We start from the raw sequence: 22,274 nt of genomic DNA, 5'->3' as shown, positions 1-22,274 counted from the left end.
CACAGCGCTTAGAGTTGTAAGAGGCAAAGGGTGCCAACCTCATAAATCCACAAGTGATGTCTTTAGTCTTCAAAAATCTGAGACAAGGCCCAGAGCAATGATGCCATCAAATGTTGATGGACAAAATTAGTATTGTAATCAAAGGTTGATGGGGGCCTAGTAACTGATCTTATGCAAAGCTATCTTCACGTCTTTGGAAGGATCCATAGGCCTGATCACTAAAAATCAATTCAGCCTTTATGTCACTAAACCTGGACAGTAATGTCAACAGACATAGGAAGTGATAGTAGCAGCATTAATTGTATGAACCCAACTAATTTTGACATCTTCAGAAATTGACTAATACTGCATAATTGATGTCTTCTATGAAACCAAGCAGGCCTTGATATACTCACTTCTTATCATGAGCTGTAATCAGCCAATATCATCATCAAAGATTGTCAGGACCTGGCAGGTCAAATGGACCCAATCAAAAATCAGTGAAGACCGTGATAGTGCCATTAGCAAAGACCAGGCTAGGACTTGACATCAACCGAGATGGAGGCCACAAGACTAAAAATAAGGGAGGGAACCCCAAGAAAAAGATAGTGAGCACCAAATAAAGGGTGGGGTGGATCAGAAAAAGGGAGAGAAATATGGCCTTGGAAAGTCCAATCAACCTGAGTTGGGGAAAAGGGACAACTCACACCGTGACCTCATTCTTACTGCCAGTAGGAAGGTGTTGGGTTGGGTGGTGCCCCGGGATGAATTGGACTTGATCAATGGTACTTTGCCTCTTGGATGCAAACCCTTGGCGCCGGGTGGCGGCTGCCTGGTTACTACTACTGCTAGTCTCCCAAGGAGCAGATGCCTTGGGAGAATTGTTGGAGGTGGGATGAGAGTTTTTCATCATCATGTGATGGTGGTCAAGCATGGGGGTGCTGCTGGCACAGACATTGGTCTGAGAAACAGCCTTCTGATGGCCCAGGTGCATCTCCTGGAAGGGACCCGTGTGTTGATGGAGACGCTCTGGAGAAAGCAAGTGCTCCTGAGAATGCAAATTTTCCCGGGAGAGAAGGCGCTCGTGAGATATGACACGCTCTCTTGGAATGGTGTAGTCGTAATGTGATGGGCGGTAGCTTCCCACTCCATTTCCACCGTCTGAAAGGATGTGTTCCTGTGACATGACCCGTCGCGGATTGTGTGACTTCTCAGAGTAGCTATCCCTATCGTAGTTCATTTTCATGGCATGTAAGGGCAGCGTCCCTCGAGTCAACTCAGCAAGATGCCTCCGCTTGGCATAGAATTCATCCAAGTCCTTCTCCGCTGCTGAGAAACATGGAGAAAAAAGTGAAATGTCACTGGATGATGGAGAGATGGAAAGGTGAGATTTAAAACAGGAGAAAGGAACGTTAGAGACATAGATGGACGGTTATGCAAGTGGTTTGCACTAAATGTTTGGTGCAGAACTGCCATGCCTTCCACTTTAAAGAGCACAACACAACATCCTGTTAACGACTGTGTTCCTTCAGTGTTTCTATTCTTTTTCAGATTATAGCAAGATTGCCTTCTTTCAGAAGGAACAATTCCAAAGGTATTGATCCCCTTAGGAGTCTGTCATGTCTTCTGGACTGAAAGTCCCACTTGGCTTTAAATGCTATGCCAGAAAGCAATGGTTAGATCAAATGTGGATTTGATTTCATTTTATGGTAAAATAAAATGAAAATGAAATCATTTTATAATTTATGTTTTCCATCTTATTACCTGCAGTTTGATAAGTTGCTGGGGATGTTTGGGAAATGAATCTAAGATTTTTGGGAATTACTTGTAGTTCTGGAGCCTTAAATTGTATTCCGGTACTTTAAAACTATTCCTCCATCCTACAGCTTAGGTCTAAAATGGATCATACTAGCTGGCCACATTAAATGTGATTGAAATGCAGTATGTATTTAGCTACTGGATTCTTCCATTGATCTAGAAAAATCAGTAAACTAATAGCAATCTAGTGAGATTGAAATCTTTGAAGGATTTACTGCATGTTCTCCAATTGACTCATTCTCATATATCGGTAGCAACAGCACTCAAATTTATATACCTCTTCACAGTGCTTTGCAGCCCTTTCTAAATGGTTTACAGAGTCAGCATGTTGCCCCCAACAATCTGGGTCCTCATTTTACTGATCTTGAAACGATGGAAGGCTGAGTCAACCTTGAGCCTGGTGAGATTTGAACTGCAGTAGCCTGCAGCACTGCACTCTAACTACTGAGTGCCACTCCGGTAGGTCAACAGTTGTAAGTTAACTGGTGGCAGTTCAGTGCTTTCTTTGAAACATCCCATAGTAGCCTGGAGTACCAAATGTAAGTTTTGCAGGGCACTAATAGAAAGTTAAAACAGGAGCCAAGGTGGCGAAGTGGTTAGGGTGCAGTACTGCAGGCCACTTCAGCTGACTGTTATCTGCAGTTCAGCGGTTCAAATCTCACCGGCTCAAGGTTGACTCAGCCTTCCATCCTTCCGAGGTGGGTGAAATGAGGACCCAGACTGTGGGGGCAATTTGCTGACTCAATTTGCTAAAAATCTGTAAACCGCTTAGAGAGGGCTGAAAGCTCGGTATATAAGCCAAATAAATAAATAAATAAATAAATAAATAAATAAATAAATAAATAAATAAATAAATAAATAAATAAATAAATAAATAAATAAATAAATAAATAAATAAATAAATAAATAAATAAATAAACAAACAAACAAACGGTGTCTAGGACAGTGATGGCGAACCATTTTTGCCTCGGGTGCCAAAAGAATGTGCACGCTATTGCATGTGTTCACGTGCCTACCCCCATAATTTAATGCCCGCCATCCCTCCTGTACATGTGTGTGTGACTCCCAGTGCGTGCATGGCTTTCTTGGAGGCCCTCCAGAGGCCGGAAAGGGCCGGTTTTCTGACTTCCGGTGGGCCCAGTAGGTCTGTTTTTCACCCTCCCCAGGCTCCCGAGGCTTTCTAGGAGTCTGGGGAGGATGAAAAATGGCCCAACACGCAAATCGGAAGTTCGGGAATGGACGTGTGAGTTGCCCGTTGGGCTGTTTTTCTCCCTCTGGAGGCTGGCCCACGGAAAACAGCCCAATGTACAAACTGGAAGTCCATTCCTGAGCTTCTGGTGTGCGTGTTGGACCATTTTTCACCCTCCCCAGGCTCCTAGAAAATCTGGGGGAGGGGCAAAAAATGGAGCTACTGGGCCCACCAAAAGTCGGAAAATGGGCCTCCGGAAGGCGAAAAACAGCCAAAGATCAAGGCCGGAATCAGCAGGGCAATGCCTTGCATCTCCTCAGAAATAGCTCCACGTGCTACTTGTGGCATGCGTGCCATAGGTTCGCCATCATGGCTCTAGGATGTCTGAATTCAGAGGCCAAGATCTCAAATGCAGTTCTCACTGAAAAATCAAAGACACAAAACTATTTTCCTTGCTCACTTCATTTTCCTGGGTTTCATCACTACCACAGGGAGAATGAGGAGACACTTTCTTGAAACGACGGATCACAAAGAAATATACTGGGCATGTGTGTGTGTGTGTGTGTGTGTGCGTGTGTGCGTGCGTGCAAGCGCATGAGTATTTCTCATCTATAGTTCTTTTGTTATGAAAAAGGAAATTCACATCCACACACACACTCCATTTCACATATCTGAATGGAACAATTTATGATATGTGTCAGAATGCCCTCTGGCATGATAAATTATGATCCCCTACTACGCAAAAGGCCCAGAACAATCACACAAAACTATCTCTGGAGAATCTCAATGTGGCAATTTAAAGATTGGGTGCTAAAATTCTAAAATTGTGAGAAGATAGGACCTAAGGAATAGAATTCAAAGAGAGATTTTGAAACAAGTACATAGGTGAGAAGAAATATGCTACATCACTTATTAAGTGCTACTAATCCCAAGGAATGGTCTTGCAAGATGGTTTGTCACTTTTTTCTTTAAAAAAACAACAACTCCTCATTTCCTTTTATAAATAATGCAACTTACCCAATCGTTTGAGTGAGGAGTAACGGTTGAGTTCTGACTTGATTGCTGACTCGTAGGATGGAGGCAGATGGGAGAGGTTGTGAAATGAACGAGAGCAGCTGAGGGTATTGTATTTGGTTGAGGAATGGCTTGGGGTATCATTCATGTGCCAGTCTTTTAAAGGAACAGAGAAATTAGAGGGGGGGAAAATCCATTAGTCTACATAGACTTGCTGCATTTTACTTGCTTTCACACTAGCCCTTGAGTTTGGTATGGAAATCATTTGTTCATTCTGCTTCACGCAGAATCCAGATGGTAGCTTTCACTTTCTGTTCCATTCCCATGGTCTCCATGAGAATCCTCCAAGATATCTAATTGAGGTATGCAAAAAACCCACAACCCACTTCAAATTGGGGATAGCAGGCATAAAGCCCATCCATCCATCCATCCATCCATCCATCCATCCATCCATCCATCCATTCATCTAGATTTATTTATCTATTTATAAATAAAATTTATTGGCTGCCCACCTTACTATAAGGCAGTGATGGTGAACTTTTTTGGCACCAAGTGCCCAAACTAGAACATGCATGCACGCATGAGCACTGGAAACCCGATAACCATCTGGTCTTTGGGTTTCCGGTGCGCGCATGCGTACCAGTCAGCTGGTCTTCACATGCTGGGGCACGGAAACCGAAAGAACAGGTGGTCGGTGTATGAATGCTTATTGGCCAGCTGGTCTTTAGGTTCCCAGAGCTCTGGCACGCGTGAAGAGCAGCTGGCCGGCACGCATGTGCGCTGGAAACCAGAAGAGCAGCTGCCAATGGCGCACATGCCCACAGAGAGGGCTCTGCGTGCCACCTCTGGCTCACCATCACGGCCATAAGGTAACTCTGGGCAGCTAACAGTCATAAAAATATGTCTATACATATAGAATTAAAACATAAACATTGTTTTGCAAGGGGTGGGAATCCAAAATTGTTCTATTATATGAATCAGCATTCAATTACAAAGGATGTCATGTGACATGTTGTTGTTTCTTTTTTAAGATGATTTTTGTTAACGTCTTTTTTGTTGTATGTGGGTTTTTTAAAATATTGCGGTGCTTTGTATTTTAATCTTTTTTCAATAAACTATTTTTGTAGGGGGGAGGAAACATAAATAATTAAAATCTATCTTAAAACCTAAGGATACATGGGGAGGGAGAGGGCTGAGTGGGTGTGGGTGTGGGATATGTTGTTACTCAATCAACCACCTCCACTGTGCTGTGCGGGCCCCGGGCCAACTGGCAGAGCTATATCTTTAGGCCTCTACAAAGGGATGTTGAGGCCAACCTCACACCAGGTGGCAAGATGTTCCAGAGGGCAGGACCAACAGCAGAGAAGGGCCTCCTCCTGGACCTCACCAGCCAGGATAATCGGGGCTGACAGGACTCAAACCACCATGCCACTTCTGCTGGCACGAGTGGTACAGGCCAATGCTGTGAGGTGAGACAGTCTTTCAAATAACCTGAATCCATGCCATGGAGACCTTTAAAGGTAATCACCAACACCTTGACTTGCACCCAGAAGCAGACAGGTAACTAATGCAGCTCATGTAGCCGTGCTGTTTTTGAGGTCATTCTGGGGGGGCCAAAATTGCCCATGGCACTCTGCACCAACTGTAACTTCCGAATGCTTTTCACCCCGATGTGCAATTCAATTCAAAGAGGTGAATTGACTGGGCAATTCAAATCTGCAAACTGCTTCGACTGTTTACTTTAATAAAAGGGAATGTGCCATAGCATAAATCCTCCATTTTTTTCCCCGTTTTTGATTCAAAAACAGCAACTCAACTTGGCCCAATGAACTAATTTGGCCCACTGAGCTAATTTGACAGTTTGATCCGAAAGAGAGCTTTGATTCACAGGCCGTTCAAGGGGTGCTTTGAATCAAAACTCAATATAACTTTTGCCACCAGGGAAATTAGCAAGGGGTGGAGAGTGCCAGGGTCTCTTCAGCACTAGCTGAGAAATTTTCCTTTTAAATCAGCTGTTTTCTTACTCAATTCAGCATTACCAACTGGTTTTCAATTACCTATTTTCCATTCCCCTCCGGCAAATTCTGTAGTAACTCATTTATTTTTTCCCCCTAGCATGAGAAATTACTTGTCTCCTTTCATTACTGATTGGTCTTCATTTATGACTGCAACTGTGTGATTCATTATAAATGTCTCAGCAGCCATGTTAAAAGAATATTTTCCACTCAACTATTTCTGTTAGGATGAGCAAGCCTCATGCATTAGCCCTTTAGAACCATTTCCTTTGTGTGTATTCCCTTCCACCAGGGATGGGCTTCAAAAAAATTTCAACAATGGGTTCTCTGCCCGGTTGCAGAGGTGGGCATGGCCATGGTGAGCGTGGCCTAATTAGCCTCCTGCACCATGGTGCGGGGGGGGGGAGGTGCACCTTCACCAGGCTCTGGAGGCTTTCCTTGAGCCTCTGGGATGGCGAAAACTGTCTCCTCCGCGCTCCGAAAGCCCACCCCCTCCCCGAGGCTGGAAACGGGCCTTCCAGAACTTCCAGGATGCCTGTTTTTCCTCCTCCCTGAGCCTCCACACGGTCCCTGCACTTACCTCGCATACAAAACGGGCCGCGTGGAGACTCTTGGGAGGGGTGGGTGGGGTGGTCAGGGCCAGCCAGGCAGGGGTAAAATGCTACCGGTTCGCACTGGTTCACGCGAACCAGTAGGGACGCTCTTTCTCTAAACCAGTAGTAAAAAAAAAAGCTTTTGAGGACCGCACGGCTCAGCTGTGAGTCGCATGATTGTCTGAAACATTTTTTCAGCCTTTTAAAGCATTATTTTTGCTGCTTATTTGCCCGAACCGGTAGTAAAAAAAAATGCTTTAAAAAGTTTTTTTTGGGTGTTCGGGTGAATAGGTAGTAAAAAATGCTTATGTTTTTTAAATGGCCACGCCCACCCAGTCACATGACCCCTCACCCCAAGCCATGCCCACCAAACCATGCCCAAAGAACTGGTGACAAAAAAATTTACATTTCACCACTTCAGCCAGGGGTGGGATTTGGAGGTTCTCCAAACCCATCGTAACGTTAGCTATGGGTTCTCCTGAACCGGGCAAACCCATAGCAGCTCATCCCTGCCCGCCACCTGTTACAGCTTCAATAACCTCAAAGGTCATCTACCCTTCCAATATGTGAACAAGCCCCCCTTTCTCTCTTCCGAAACCTTATCTACTTTTTCACTTATCTACTCTCTGCCTTGTTCCCAATTCTGGCCACTACACAGGAGTAGCCTGTAAGTAAATACAAATGGAGTCCTCCCCTTGAACCCTAAATTCAAAAGTGCTGTGACATTAATCATACAATTAGCAATTGGGCTAGTTGATTAGTAAATAATCATTGCAGAATGCCTGCAGTTAGATGCCTTTTATAAAAAAAAATCCAGTTCATACTTGGATAGGGAAACATGCAAAAATAACAGACTGGGAGTTGGAAAAAACTCTTCCGCAGTGTTGCAAAGAAAAGTCATTAAATTACCAATTAATTACAGGTAGTCCTCGACTTATGACCACAATTGAGCCCAAAATTTTCGTTACTGAGTTTTGCTCCATTTTACAACCTTTCCTGCCACAGTTGTTAAGTGAATCCCTGCAGTTGTTAAGTTCGTAACAGGTTGTTAAGCGAATATTGCTCGTCAGAAGGTTGGAAAGGGTGATTGCGTGAATCTGGGATATTGCAACCATCATAAATACATGCCATTGCCAAGCATCCAAATTTTGATCATGTGACCATGGGGATGCTGCAATAGGTTGTAAGGGTTCTATGACAATTTGCCACTGCCAACTTGCCACCGCCAACTCACTGTGGGACAACTCATTGTGAGACAAGACTTACACTAATATCAAAGAGAATGGTGGAATTAGAGAAAGGATGCAAAAGAGAGGGATTAGAGAGGGCTATAAAGCATTGTGCTTCAGGTTTCTCGGCCAGCCCAGCATTCCTCTTACCCCTCAGTGATGTCTTCATACGGTGCTCTCCTCCTGCCCTCCTGGGGCAGCTCGTCTCCTCAATGGCAGCTCCTCCTCCTTTTCCTCCTGGCTGCTCCAGCATCCCAGCCGGAAGTGGCAGTGTGAGAACCGCCACGCCCCCCCCTCACCTCTCGTGGCAGCAGGAGCAGTGGGTAGGGCAGCCACCTGCCCATCCAACGAAGGTTGCCTTGATGCCCCTGAGCCAACCAGGCACTATGGATGCACTTCAGTGTCACGGACTGGAGCTGCGCAAGAAGCCTGCATGGGTAGGAGGGAGGGAAGCCTCGGCCCTCTCATCCTGGCTGGCAGACTCTGCTCCCCTTGCTCTTCCGGGTTCTGACGTGCCAGCCACCTGGTCTTCACATGCACAGGCGTGCCAGAAAGAGAAAGAACAGCCACCCGGTGCGCATGTGCATGCCAGGAAGGTTATTTTCTGTCACACATGTGTGTGCTGGTCACCTGGTCTTTGCGTTCACCTGTGCACCAGAAACTGGAAAATCATCTTCCCAATGCACACATGTGCACCAGGCGGCTGCTCTTTTGGTTTCTAGCACTCCCGGATGTGTGAAGACCAGCTGGTCGGCACGCCAGAACCTGAAAGAGCAGCGGGTGACAGCTCTGCGTGCCACTTCTTGCACGTGTGCCATAGCTTCGCCAGAAAATGACGGTAACATAGTCAGTGGTGAGATTCAGCCAGTTCGCAACACTTGGGGAGAACCAGTTGTTAACTTTCTAAGCAGCGTGGTGAACTGGCTGTTGGAAGAAATCATTAAGGCAGAGAACCGGTTGTTAAATCATTTGAATCCCACCACTGAACGTAGGTCAATGTTGGTTAGAAATTTTGAGGATGCTAGCTGGAGATTTGGAAAGTTAATGCTGAACATCCCTGAAGAGCATCAGATTTGGGAAGACAGGTATAGACCTACTGGATTATAACCCACTAGTCTTTGTTTGAGAATATAAATACAGGTAATCCTCGACAATTCGTTTAGTGACAGTTCAACATTACAAAAGTCCTGAAAAATGTGGCTTGTGACTATTTTTCACAGTCATGACCTTTGTAGCATCCCCATGATCATGTGATCAAAATTCAGATGCTTGTGACCATTGCTGTGTCTCAAGGTCAGGTGATTCCCTTTGCAACCTTCTGACAAGTAAACCAGTCTCACTTAACAATTGTGTTACTGACTTATCAACTGCAGTGATTCACTTAACAATGGTAGCAGGAAAAATCGTAAAAAGGGACAAAACCCACGTAACAAACATTTAACAACCCAAATTTCGGGCTCAATTGTGGTCATAAGTTGAGGACTACCTGTATGATCTAAAGGTTGGCCGATCTGATCTTGTTTTTTTTTTTAAAAAATATCCAAAATAAGTTCTATACTAAAAACTCCAATTCTCCCGTCACTGAATCACTACCTCAACTGCAAGAGAGGAAATCTATTACCTGCAGGAATAGAGCATCATAATCCCCAGGCCATCTCAGTATGAAGCTCTCAGTCCTACAAGCTGTGCAAGGCTGAGGCTCCATATAGCCTAAAGGGCAGGCAACAAACTGCTTAAGTTTTCTCGCCTTGCTTAGCAAGTACAAACCATTGCTACAAAACAAGCTTCCTTTGAGCAAAGGAAACCACCAGCCTTGGCATTTGGCTAACTGAGGTACAGATTCATTTTCCCTTCTGCCAAAGCAACTTGGCTGCCAGGATCAATGATTTTAAGACAAACCTGGGATTAATTTCTATCCCTGACCTCCAACCCAACTGCCACGAAGGAAGGGTCATTCTATCAAGCCAACTTCTCTGTTTTTGTTCCTTGTCTTTCCTCTGAGGGCCACCGTAATTTGTTTTCATTGTTTCTTCCTCCATCTCTTTTCTGAAGACTTCAAACCTAGCTCACTTTTTTACACCAGATGTATCGGCTTCCAGATGTAACTAAACTAAAGGTCACAGTAGCCTCGGTCAGAATCATCAGCTATGCAGAATGGTGCTAGGAGCTAAAATGTGGAAGACCACAAATTATTGACTTCTGAGAAATAATCAAATCAAAATCTTTATTACAGTCATAGGCCAGCATATTCTAAGAAATAATGCTATATCCTTATAGCAGGATGCTTCAACATGGCGATAGCATCTTAAAATGGAAACAAGTCAAGACATCAATTGGCTTTATTCCTGAAAAGAATAGTGACATTCCAGGTACTTGCTCGATTGTATCATACTTACGTAGCTTGAAATATTCAACTCAGTGAGGCTTACTCCTTTGAAAACATATATAGGATTGTGCAGTCTATCGTTCCAGGGATGTGAACAAGGAGGGAGTAAAAAATCAAAATAGTTGACCACAATCATGCAATCAAAATCCCAGCCTTTTTTATATGTGTTGTAGTTTTGCCTGCATATTTTTACATCCATCTTACCAATGGAAACCCCTGCATTTATTTAGCATTTACTTTGTTTCTGCATATCATCCCAGAAACCAGGTAGAATAGGTTTTGTGTCATTCCAGGAAAGGCAAACTACATGTTAGCCTAAGTATTTGTTTGTGTTGTGTTGTGTTTACATTACACTTTTTTCCACTGAAAAAGAAGTCATAGGATAGGAAGCCCTGATGTAGACTTGTACTACAGGAACAGGAAAAGGGTTAAATCATTCCTGAAACCCATTTCCTATTCAAAATTTTCGTTTCTCCACTGTTGCTAGTTGTAGGAAATAGTGGTTCAGAGTTAGAATAGGAGCTGGGAGGAGAGAAATAAAGTATAATATTTCTAAGCTGTTGTAATATTGACAATGGTGCTCTGCAGCTTTGGATCTACATTGCAGCTCCATTGCAATCTGTTTGACTGCAATGCTTGTCCTGCGTATTTCCATCATAACTCAGATCCCGGTGCTGCAAAAGCAGAATATAAATATTTTCGTGCCACATTCTCTGTGACCATCATGAGTAGCAGGCAGGAAGTAAATGATGTGATCTCTGTTTGCACACAACTCTGCCCCTTTTGTTTTGTGCCAGCATCTACCTGGTCTTCTGGGTGAACATAGCCTCCAATGCAGTGTTTTCTCAACCTTGGCAACTTTAAGATGTGTGGACTTCAACTCCCAACTCCCAGCAGGGTTGGCTAGGGAATTCTGGGAGTTGAAGTCCACATATGTTAAAACTGCCAAGATTAAGAAAACACTGCTCTGATGACACAAGACTGGCTTTTCCATTGTATAACAGGTTTTGGCTGGTCAGGATCAACCTTAACATTTTTTGGCAGCAATGACAATGGGTAGATATATTTTCCCCTGCTGGGGTGAGTGGGTGAAGGTTCTTTGTATTTTAAACCAGATTGAATTACGCTGTAATGCCGTTTCATGGTGTTTCCTTTCTAAACCAACATGGCTTGGTTTACATAAGGCAGTAGCAGCAGAGGCAAACCAAGTTTGGTCCTCTGGATGTCCACATTTGGATCAGATCAACAATGTGAAATTGATCAGGCCTCCACTCTTAGAATGGGTGTCAGAGAAGATAGACAACTCCGAAGGAATTTGCATATTCCTTGTCTCATTTTTCCTGTCTCCCAATATGTGTTGGATTAGCTTATTTCATGATGCAGCCATGTGTGGGTGTCTATGCGTAAGTGTATAATTGGGTGTGTGTGTGTCTGTCTGAATAGGAATTTGTCAGAGTGAGGGAAGGGAGACACAGACACATATACATACACATACACCCTTAACTTTCCCCCCCTTCTTTTCGTAGTTGTAGGGGCACTCACTAAACATTGGCCATTTGGGGGGGGGGGGGGAAATGGTCAGTATTTTCTTCCATTTTTGTGGTGGCTCCCATTAATGAGTATTTGCTTGGCATTTTAATAAAACAATTTAGAGCAAAAGGAAATGAACAGATTTACGAAGCCCAACAACATGCCTTTAAACCCAAGGGCATGTTAGTTGCAGTCTTGAGGTGACTTGATTTCTTTCTTAAGTAATTTTAAAATAATTATAATTTAATTTAAATGTACATATAAAACCATACGTTTCATTCTTATGTCTCTCTGAAAAGGTGTCCTTTTGTTTTTGACAATATACAAGTCAACTTGGAATTTGTTGCCACAAGATGTGGCGCAGCCTATTAGCCTTCAAAAAAAATGGTTGGACCAATTTCTGGAAGTCATGGGGGTCAAATGCCTTATTGGCAGTAGAACTGCCTCTTGAAGCCATCTACTGGGAGAATAATGCAGTTGGTCAGCCACTGTGAGAAATGACTGCAGGACTCAGTTGGCCAGGGCTCTGGTCCAACAAGGCTGTAAGGTAAAAGTTCCCCTCACACATATGTGCTGCTCCTGACTCTAGGGGGCAGTGCTCAGCTCCATTTCAAAGCTGAAGAGCCAGAGCTGTCTGAAGTCATCTCTGTGGTCATGTGGCTGGCATGACTAAGCACCGAAGGCTGACAGAACACTGTTACTTTCCCACCTTCCTATTTTTCTACTTGCATTTTTACATGCTTCCGAACTGCTAGGTTGGCAGAAGCTGGGACAAGTAACAGGAGCTCACTCCGTTACACAGCACTAGGGATTTGAACTGCTGAACTGCCGACCTTTCTGATAGACAAGCTCAGTGTCTTAGCCCCAGAGCCACCACGTCCCTAACAAGGCTCTACACATGTTAAAACAACATGGACATGTTCATCTAGTCTCCAGGAGTTAAGTTCAAGTCCTCGAAACATTTTTGATGGCAACCCTCAACACTGGATTACTGATTTAACTTTCTGCTTCAAATCATAGGTGCCTTTGAGAATGGAAAGACAGGAAATGACAAACAAGGATAATGGTGGTCACAACATAAAATCCCTCGGCTTATATACAGTACTTGCATCTGCCATTAGGTCACAAATAGAAAAGGCTGAGATTTGGATCATGACATTGCAATTGTGTCATTCTTTTCTTCATCACGGTATGTGCCAGATGTCTACTCTCAACATCCATACTCAACTCTGCCTACTCTATTTGGTGACCCACCCACAATACAAAGGGAAGAGCATTAAACTGCCTATCTCAGAATCGCCTTTTGATCCAGGGGAGTCTTTAAGCCTGTTTTTTAAAAAATAAAACAGCATATGAGACCAGAAATCTAGCACATAAACTCTCCTTAAGGCAGCGCCTCCCAAACTGTTTCCTTCATTACCCCAAACCAGGGGTTCCCAAACTTGGCAACTTTAAGACTAAAGGTGCCAAGTTTGAAGACCTCTGCCCCAAACCATTTGTCAGAAAGTCTTATTGAACTTCAAGGACCATGATAAGTCCCTTCCTTCCATCAAAATTTGAACAGTTGCTGAACAAACGGTCGTAACTCAAGGACTACCCGAGTTATAAAACCAACATCACTGAATTATCTTTATGTCATTTCACTAAATTACCACTGGTAATTTCCCTGATTTGTCATCATGATTTGGAATACTTAGGGAGAAATGACCAATTTCTTTGTATACATGAGGTACAATGACCATAAAGGCTACACTAGATTTTTGAATGTATTTTAGTACATGTGGCAATCTTGAAGTCAATTGAAATGACCTTGCTGTGATCAGTAATGGGTTCTAGTGTTGTTATTCAAAGAAAAAACAATTTTACCCAATTTGGGGTAATTTACCCAGCTTTGGGAAGCACTGCCATGTTAAACTCTGGTGGTTAGCCGTAGCCAACAATAATTTCCTATTCTTCCAATAAATTGCAGAAAATTGAGGGCGCCTAAATACACTATTGATGTGATGGTTGTAAAAGGCCATGTATGTTGTATATCACTTTAGGGAACTTTTCAGCTGAAAAGTTCCTTTCTTCACCAGCATATATAAGCCCATTTACATATAAACACAGCTCTGGTGTAAGTTGCGACCCTACCTGAACCGGGAGGCTCTCACAACAGTCACTCGAGCCCTTGTGATCTCTAGGCTGGAATACTGCAATGTGCTCTACATGGGGCTGCCCTTGAAGAGCATCCGGCGACTTCAGCTAGTTCAGAACGCGGCCGCGCGAGTGATCATGGGCGCACCACGTTTCGCCCATATAACACCGATCCTCCGTGAGCTGCGCTGGCTACCTGTTGATCGTCGGGTGCACTTCAAGGTCTTACTTACAACCTATAAAGCGCTCCATGGTAGTGGATCTGGCTATCTGAGAGACCGCCTCCTGCCAATTACCTCCCTGCGTCCCATCAGATCGCACAGGGTAGGCCTCCTCCGAATTCCATCCGCCAGTCAGTGCCGACTGGCGACTACGCGGAGGAGAGCCTTCTCAGTTGCAGCTCCGACGCTTTGGAACAACCTCCCCGTGGAGATCCGTACCCTCACCACAGTCCAGGCCTTCCGCATAGCCCTTAAGATCTGGCTATCCCGTCAGGCCTGGGGATAGGATTTATTCTCACCCCGCCCGAATGTTGAGTGAATGTTGTGTTTTTATGGTTAATTTTTTTACTCACGTTTTTTTTCTTTTTCTTTCAAGTCTTGTCTTGCACTCCCTCCCCCTATTGTTGTAAGCCGCCCTGAGTCCCCTCAGGGAAAAGGGCGGCATATAAAATCTAAATCTTTCAATAAAATCTAAAATCTAAATCTAAATGAATGATAAATGTATGAAAAGACATATAATGAATCAGTGATTTGATGGGATTCTTCCAACATTTTTTGCATTTTCTGTTTGTATCAATCGCTAGCTAGGGATCAGACACCACTGGACACTTACCCAGAGTGGCTGTGTGGTGCTTAGGGCTGTTGACGTTCAAATGGATATAATTGTGATGCATATTATCTGCAAGGCAAAAAAGAGAAGCATGCATGGAGCCGCGCTGCACGTTCCCGCAGCCGGCCACTAGAGGTCCTCTCATTCAGGTTTTTCCAAGCATCAGCTCTGGAATATGGGTACCAATCCCGCCTGCTTTAAATCAGAGAGGACCCAAATGCATTTGGTCCTCCTCTTTGCAGCTTTTGGTCTGCGTCCAAACATGGCAGTGCTCAGAACGCTCTCTGCAAAGGGAAATGATCTTATTAGGTCTCCTTTTGAAACTTGCTTTCCTAGATTGCACGTGCTGGAGGAATGTGATCTGCAGAAATCACTGGCGATTCTTCTCGCCACTGAAAGCTGAACGCTACTGTTTACAGAGCAGGCATGCAGCTCAGTGGGGAGAGAAAAAAGTGGACAACTTTGTATGATTCCCAGGTTTTGTCTAGTGCTAGCACTCTCTCTTCCCTTTCCTCTTACTGAATTTTTTCAAATAGGTTAAACAAAGAGAAGACAAAGACACAGAAAACAAGGAACAGCATCAGTATGTTTTGCAGCAACTGGACAGCAGATTTTACATTTACCCACTCCCGTCTCCTACAAAGCTTGTGCTCTCCTATGCATGCTGATGCCTTTCCTATCATTTGTCTGTTGCTCTGTTTGGGCTACTCTTGTTACAATCACTACCTGAATTTGCTATTAGAATGATTAGTCATTTCCCTGGCTGGGCTCTTAATATCTCTGAGAAGAATGTGCAATGTCCTTGAACAGAAAACCTGACTTTTCTTTTCACCTGGAAAAGGAGCAAAAGGAGTGTCTGAATGCAGTTCTCTCCCCCTCCTCACTACCCTAATATTAATGTTTGAGCCAGCACAAAGACAGCCAGACAGCCAGAACTGGTTGTCATGGCAAACAGGCTGTTTCCCCGGTTTTTTTTTTTTTTTTTATTTTTTTTGCAGATTAGTTCCTGCTGCTAATACATATATAATTTAAATGCTGCAACCTCCAACTTGCAGAAGTTAGCATGAGATACTCCTAGAGGGGAAATTGCAGAGGGGAAGGACAGGATGGAGACAAAACATGGGGCAGGAGAGTGCTGGTAGTTGGCAAAAAGTTATCTCAGTGGTTCTAGGAAAGTATACTGCATTGTGTAGATATATTGTTGTTTCTACTCTCAGTGACATTTATCTAACTTCGTTTTTATCCAAAGAGGTTTGAAAAGATCTTCATTTGGATCCTAATTTATTCCCACCTGAATTTAGACTCCAAACAATAGAAGTGTGAGATCTACAGACAAATAATGAAACGTTTACCTTTTTTGACTTCTTTGGTGGTTATGTTTGATTCAACAGTGAGCCAACATCCAGGAGAATGTTTCTTGAAACCTGTGTTTTCCGTCTTGATTTCACGGCTTTTCCATGCTTTGCAAGATGGGGTTGGCTCAAATGTCATGACCTACTCACGGATATTTCTCAGTTTGCACAAACCATGGTTTAGCATTACAGCCAAATGGATTACAGGGTTGTAAAAAGGAAAAAGAATATTTTTGACCATTGGCCAGTTCAAAGCTTCTTAGCTTAGAAACCAAGCTATGTCACTCACACTGTTCCTGATGCAAATTATTTTAATCGGAACTTTTGCGGCCTAATGGAGAATTTGAAAATGATTTCCAAGAAACAAAGGCCAAGATGTTTACCTCACTATGCCTGAGCTCGATATCTTTTATTGCAATGTTTCTCAATCTTGGCAAGTTGAAAATGGGTGGACTTCAACTGCCTACAATTCCTCAACCAGCATTTCTGGGAGTTGAAGTCTACATATCTTCAAGTTGCCAAGGCTGAAAAAATACTGCCTTATTGCATCTTCACTCTTAGATCATACCACTGGAATTTCATAGTATGTTTTGGATTATTATTATTATTATTTTGCAAATAGAAGAAGCAAGATAATAGCAATAGCACTTAAGACTTATATACCGCTTTACAGTGCTTTACAGCCCTCTCTAAGCGGTTTACACAGTCAGCCTATTGCCACCAACAATTTGGGTCCTCATTTTACCCACCTCAGAAGGATGGAAGGCTGAGTCAACCTTGAGCCTGGTGAGATTTGAACTGCCAAATTGCAGGCTGCCGGCAGCCAGCAGAAGTAGCCTGCAGTACTGCATTCTAACCACTGTGCCACCGTGGCTCTTTGTTAGATATTTGTTGTAGCATTATTTTCACTGCTTAGAAGTCAATGAGCCGTTTCCCCAATATTTAAAACGACCAACACCAGTGACAGCATCAAATCACTGGTCCACTGAGGTCAGCAAAGTAAAGAGTAGATCACATGTGCCTCGCTGTAAAATTATCTTTGGACAAGCACCTGGTAAAGGCAGGAATTCAGTGGCTAGTTTGAAAGTCGCTCTCTTACCCAGCAGCCCCACGTCTCTTTCTCTTACCATGACTACTTTTTGAAGGTTTCACTGCATTGTACAGATTCTTGGGTGGACGAGCTGAACCATTGTCTTGGAAGTTTGAGTTCATCACAAGGCTGTTGTTGCGCTCAGAACATGAGGTGGTGCCTGCTTGATGCCTGAGAATGTCAACCAAAGCCCTGGCCAGGAAAAAAAAAAGAAGGCAAATGTTCATCGAAGGGAAATCGTAAAGGATTCACATGGATTCTGTTGAGGAACCTGGAATGTGCATTTAACCATCTGCATGTTGATGGCAAAGTTGTTTGAACAAAACTCTCCAAACGGGTGCCTTTTATAGTCCCGCTCTGAATGGGATGCAGCGCAAAATCACGTAGTTAAATATAAGTAGGGAACACTAAGTTGTGGGAGAGTAGCAAGATGGTGTTGTATCAAAAATACATGTTAAAGGCAGTTTTAAATGGAAACAAGTTCAAGATCTAGGACCGTGATGGTGAACCTATGGCACACGTGCTGGAAGTGGCACACAGAGTCATCTCTCCGGGCATGCCAGCTGTTGCTTTTCCGGGTTCCAGCATGCACTTGAGCGCTGGCTAACTGGTCTTCATTCGTACGGGAGTGTTGAAAATTGGAAGAGCAGTTCCCTGGCCTGCATGCTTCTGGTTTCTGCTGCATGTATGCGGACTGGCCAGTTGGTCTTTGCGCACACATGCACAGCAGAAACTGAAAGACCAGGTGACCGGAGGCACGCCGGGGAACGGCTCTTCCAGTTCCTCGCGCTCCCAGGCATGCGCGCACACACTCCCGCTTTGGCACTCAGTGTGCCGAAAAGGTTCGCCAGCATTCAACCTGGCCCTTCCATATCTAGAACTGTGTTCGCATCCCACGAAAAAAGCGACAGACACTCTCAAATAGCTTCAAAGAATGGCAATGCTTTTGGTCAAAAATACAGGTAGTCCTTGACTTACAACAGTTCATTGAGTGACCATTCAAAGTTATAATGGTACTGAAAAAAGTGACTTATGACCATTTTTCACTCTTACAACTGTTGCAGAATCCCTATGGTCACATGATCAAAATTAAGACGCTTGGCAACTGACTCATATCTTTGACAATTGTAGTGTCCGGGGTGTGTGTGTGTCATGCGATCCCCTGTTGCGGCCTTCTGGCAAGCAAAGTCAATGGGGAATCCAGATTCACCTATCAACCGTCTTACCAACTTAACAATAATTCACTTAACAACTGTGGTAAGAAAAGTCGTAAAATGGGGCAAACTCACTTAAGAAATGTTTTGCTTAGCAACATAATTTTGGGCTCAATTGTGGTCATAACCTAAGGACTACCTGTACAGGAGACATGTTCTGTGAGCGAGTATACTTTGCTTGGAGGACAAAAGATGATGAAGGCAAGTGCACAAGTTTCAAATGTAAAGAACTGTTTGTTGAAATATTTAATTTAATAGCTGCAACAATTAAATGGATAATGGGCCAGTACACAAAGTGATAGTTGATTGGTTAGACTATGCATGGTTATCAAACTGGCAGATGTGTCATGCGCAGGCCACCCCCACCTCAACTCTGCAAAAGGGAAAAACGTTGCGATACGTCACGTAATAACAACCTGATGTCGCAGGTTTGACACCGATAGGTTAGAGAGTGCGGGCTCCTGCATGAGGCAATCTACATTATGATTGGTTACTGGGTGTAAAGGGGGAGGTTCCCTTTCCGCCCCGCCTTTTTCTTCTCTATAGACTGTTTTGTGGTGTATCTGATGATTTACCACATGATGTAGTGATGTGCCTGACTATCTAGTTTGCTGCATATATTGATGTCAAATAGATTTATTTATATAAAACTACAAGTTGATGTCAGCATCTCTGACTTCATTTGGACGCCTACTGCTCAATTCCTTGACACTGTCCCACAGAAGGAGGCAACAACTTGTTCTCTATCCTCTGGAAGACTTTGAATGAATATAAAGAAATAATCCATCCAATCCCATTGTAGCATGGTCCTGCTTGTTCAGAATTACAATTATCAATTTTTTCTTGACACTTTCAGGACTCTTTATGTTGTAATACAGAAGTTTGGACATCTTGCACAAGGTTCTGGGAAATTTTCTACCAAGCCCATTCAGTTTGCAAAAAAATTGTTGGTTTTGCTATCGCCTACAATGAGGTCTAACCATTAGTGTATATACTATATATTCCTCAATTCTCCATTATATACAGTAGATACATTCTGCTGCAACTTTACTTGCAGCTATGTGGGATGATACCATTTGTAGTCCAATACATCTCAAGAATACCAATTTTTGCTCTGGAAAATTTTAGCTCTTTTAGCCCTACTTCTCTGAGCCTATAGATAAGTGTCTCTCAACCATGGTATCTTTAAGACATGTAGACTTCAATTCCCCAAACTCCCAGCCAACCTAAAGCTAGGTGGCTGGGGAATTTGAATTTGAAAGTTTATTTATAGGCCTCCCTTTTCCCTGGGGGGACTCAGGGCGGCTTACAACTCATGGGGAAGGGGATACAAACAATGACACATAAGAACAATACATAATTAAAAAGAACACAACATTCATACCATTCGGGTGGGGGGTGGGTTAAATCTTTAGCCCCAGGCCTGACGGGATAGCCAGGTTTTAAGGGCTGTGCGGAAGGTCTGGAGGGTGGTGAGGGTACGAATCTCCACGGGGAGATCGTTCCAAAGGGTCAGAGCCGAGAAGGCTCTCCTCCGCGTAGTTGCCAGTCGACACTGACTGGCAGATGGAATTCGGAGGAGGCCTAATCTGTGTGATCTAATTGGTCGCGAGGAAGTAATTGGCAGGAGGCGGTCTCTCAAGTATCCAGATCCACTACCATGAAGGGCTTTATGGGTGGCAAGTAGCACTTTGAAGCGCACCCGGAGATCAACAGGTAGCCAGCGCAGCTCTCGGAGGATAGGTGTTATGTGGGTGAACCGAGGTGCACCCACAATCGCTCGCGCGGCCGCATTCTGGACTAGCTGAAGTCGCCGGATGCTCTTCAAGGGCAGCCCCATGTAAAGCACGTTGCAGTACTCCAGCCTAGAGGTCACAAGGGCACGAGTGACTGTTGTGAGGGCCTCCCGGTTCAGGTAGGGTCGCAACTGGTGCACCAGGCGAACCTGGACAAATGCCCCCCTGGTCACAGCTGACAAATGGTGGTCAAAGGTCAGCTGTGGGTCCAAGAGGACTCCCAAGTTGCGAACCCTGTCTGAGGGGTGTAGTGTTTGACCCCCCCAGCCTGAGAGATGGAACACTTGCCAAATTATTGGGAGGGAAACACAACAGCCACTCGGTCTTATCCGGGTTGAACACAAGCTTGTTAGCCCTCATCCAGTCCCTAACAGCTTCAAGGCCCCGGTTCATCACGTCCACTGCTTCATTGAGTTGGCACGGGGCGGACAGATACAACTGGGTATTCTGGATGCTTGATTTCTTTTATCTGACTGTTGTCTGGGTTGCAGCTCTTCCACCTCTTCCTAAAGATTATTCCATAGTCCATTACAAATCTTTGGTTTGTGGAAGAAACTACAGCTTTGAGACAGAGCACAACGTTGGCCAACTGTCTCAAGTCCAAGTAACTGAATAATATGTGATGAAAGAAACACTTTCTTACATCTTGAAAAGCTACTGCTTATGCAAGTGGGAAATATTGGTCTCCCTAAATTAGACAAACAGGCTGTCTTGCAATGGGCTGGTTTCCAGTTGCCCCTAAATTTTGCATAGCAAGTGAACATACATCCCATTGAACCCTAATCTGGAGACTCTTTAGATTTGGAAGCAATTCAAGGGTAGTATCCAAGGGTGAAATGCTACCTGTTCAGACCAGTTCATCTGAACTGGTAGTAAAAAAATGCTACAGGTTCGGGCAAACGGGTATTTCCGACAATCAGCTGTGACGCACAATTTATATTAGCTAGAAAACAGGATTTCCTAATCTAAATCGCATGACACAGCAGATTCCACCCCCCCCGCCCCCCGCTATTCTATTTCCTTTGCAGGCGTGCTTGGTAGCAGGCTCTGATCACCCACCCAGACGTCATCGCGTCCGTTTTTGACCTTCTGCGCATGCGAGCTCACATTTGCGAACAGGTAGCAAAGATAAGCAGATTTCACCCCTGGTAGTATCTAACCCTCCATCAATGGATTATAATACTTCTGGGTCCCTCTCTGCAGCTCATATCCTTACCTGGGCACATTGAGTTCTCTCCCATGGGGTCTCCTGGAGGCTTTGCTGAAAAAGAACTTGATCCCGACTCCCACAGCTAAGGTGAAGCTGATGACGCCACAGATGACATACACGGTGCTGTTGCTCTGCTGCTTGCTGTTGGGTACGTTGGGCCCATTCGTGGCTGGGCCGGGAATGGTGGTTGCATACCACTGGGGGCTGTCACGGCACTTCCCTTGCTCCAGCCTCCTGGATCGATCATCACAGCAGAAGCGGTATTGGCAGGTGCCGCAGCAGAACCGGTAACCTCCTGTGGTACAGTTGAAGGCTGCATCGTATTGCCCCATGACGTCATAGTAGCCTTGGCATGTTTCAGAGGGCCGGACTTTGCTGCTTGTGCTCATAGTTGAGTTAGAGTTTGGTGAGGTCAAGCGCTTCAGGTGGGCTAGGAGGCTGGGCAGTCCCCAACTCTGGTTTGTATAATGTGGTGCCTGAATTACAGCTAAGGCTGTGTGCCCAGCCAAGGCTTCAAGGGATGCATAGAGCATGACTGTCAGCAACTGATGCATGATGGGGGGAAGGTATGGGGCTGAGAAGCTCAATCCAGGCTGGCCAATGTGGTGGGCCTTTTAGAAAGTGTATAAAAGAGATCAAGGAAGCAAACCCTATAAAGATAAAGAAAGGGGTGTTAAGAAAAGCCCGGTGGAGTGAATGCAAAATGCTCCTCAATTTGATTCAGGTAGACCTCGACTTACAACAACAATTGAGCCCAAAACTTCTGTTGTTAAGTGAGACACTTGTTAAGTGAGTTTTGCCCCATTTTCTTGCTACAGTTGTTAAGTGAATTGATGTAGTTGATAAGTTAGTAAGCCAGTTGTTAAGTGAACTTGGCTTCCTCATTGTCTTT

The 22,274-nt window shown here is 44.2% G+C and overlaps 1 protein-coding gene across 1 annotated transcript; it reads right to left on the bottom strand.

Moving 5' to 3' along the window:
* Positions 1 to 682: 682 nt before the first annotated feature.
* On the bottom strand, positions 683 to 21,936 carry SHISA7 (shisa family member 7). The gene is made up of 5 exons (XM_032235058.1): positions 21,389 to 21,936; positions 17,200 to 17,354; positions 14,724 to 14,789; positions 4,004 to 4,156; positions 683 to 1,308 (listed from the first exon to the last, which is right to left on the bottom strand). The coding sequence occupies exons 1-5, from the start codon at positions 21,934 to 21,936 to the stop codon at positions 683 to 685; spliced, it is 1,548 nt and encodes a 515-aa protein (XP_032090949.1).
* Positions 21,937 to 22,274: the final 338 nt, after the last annotated feature.

This window comes from Thamnophis elegans, chromosome Z (assembly GCF_009769535.1).
Source record: "Thamnophis elegans isolate rThaEle1 chromosome Z, rThaEle1.pri, whole genome shotgun sequence".
In the NCBI taxonomy this organism is placed as follows: domain Eukaryota; kingdom Metazoa; phylum Chordata; class Lepidosauria; order Squamata; family Colubridae; genus Thamnophis; species Thamnophis elegans.
This window is presented reverse-complemented; position numbering and strand designations above follow the sequence as displayed.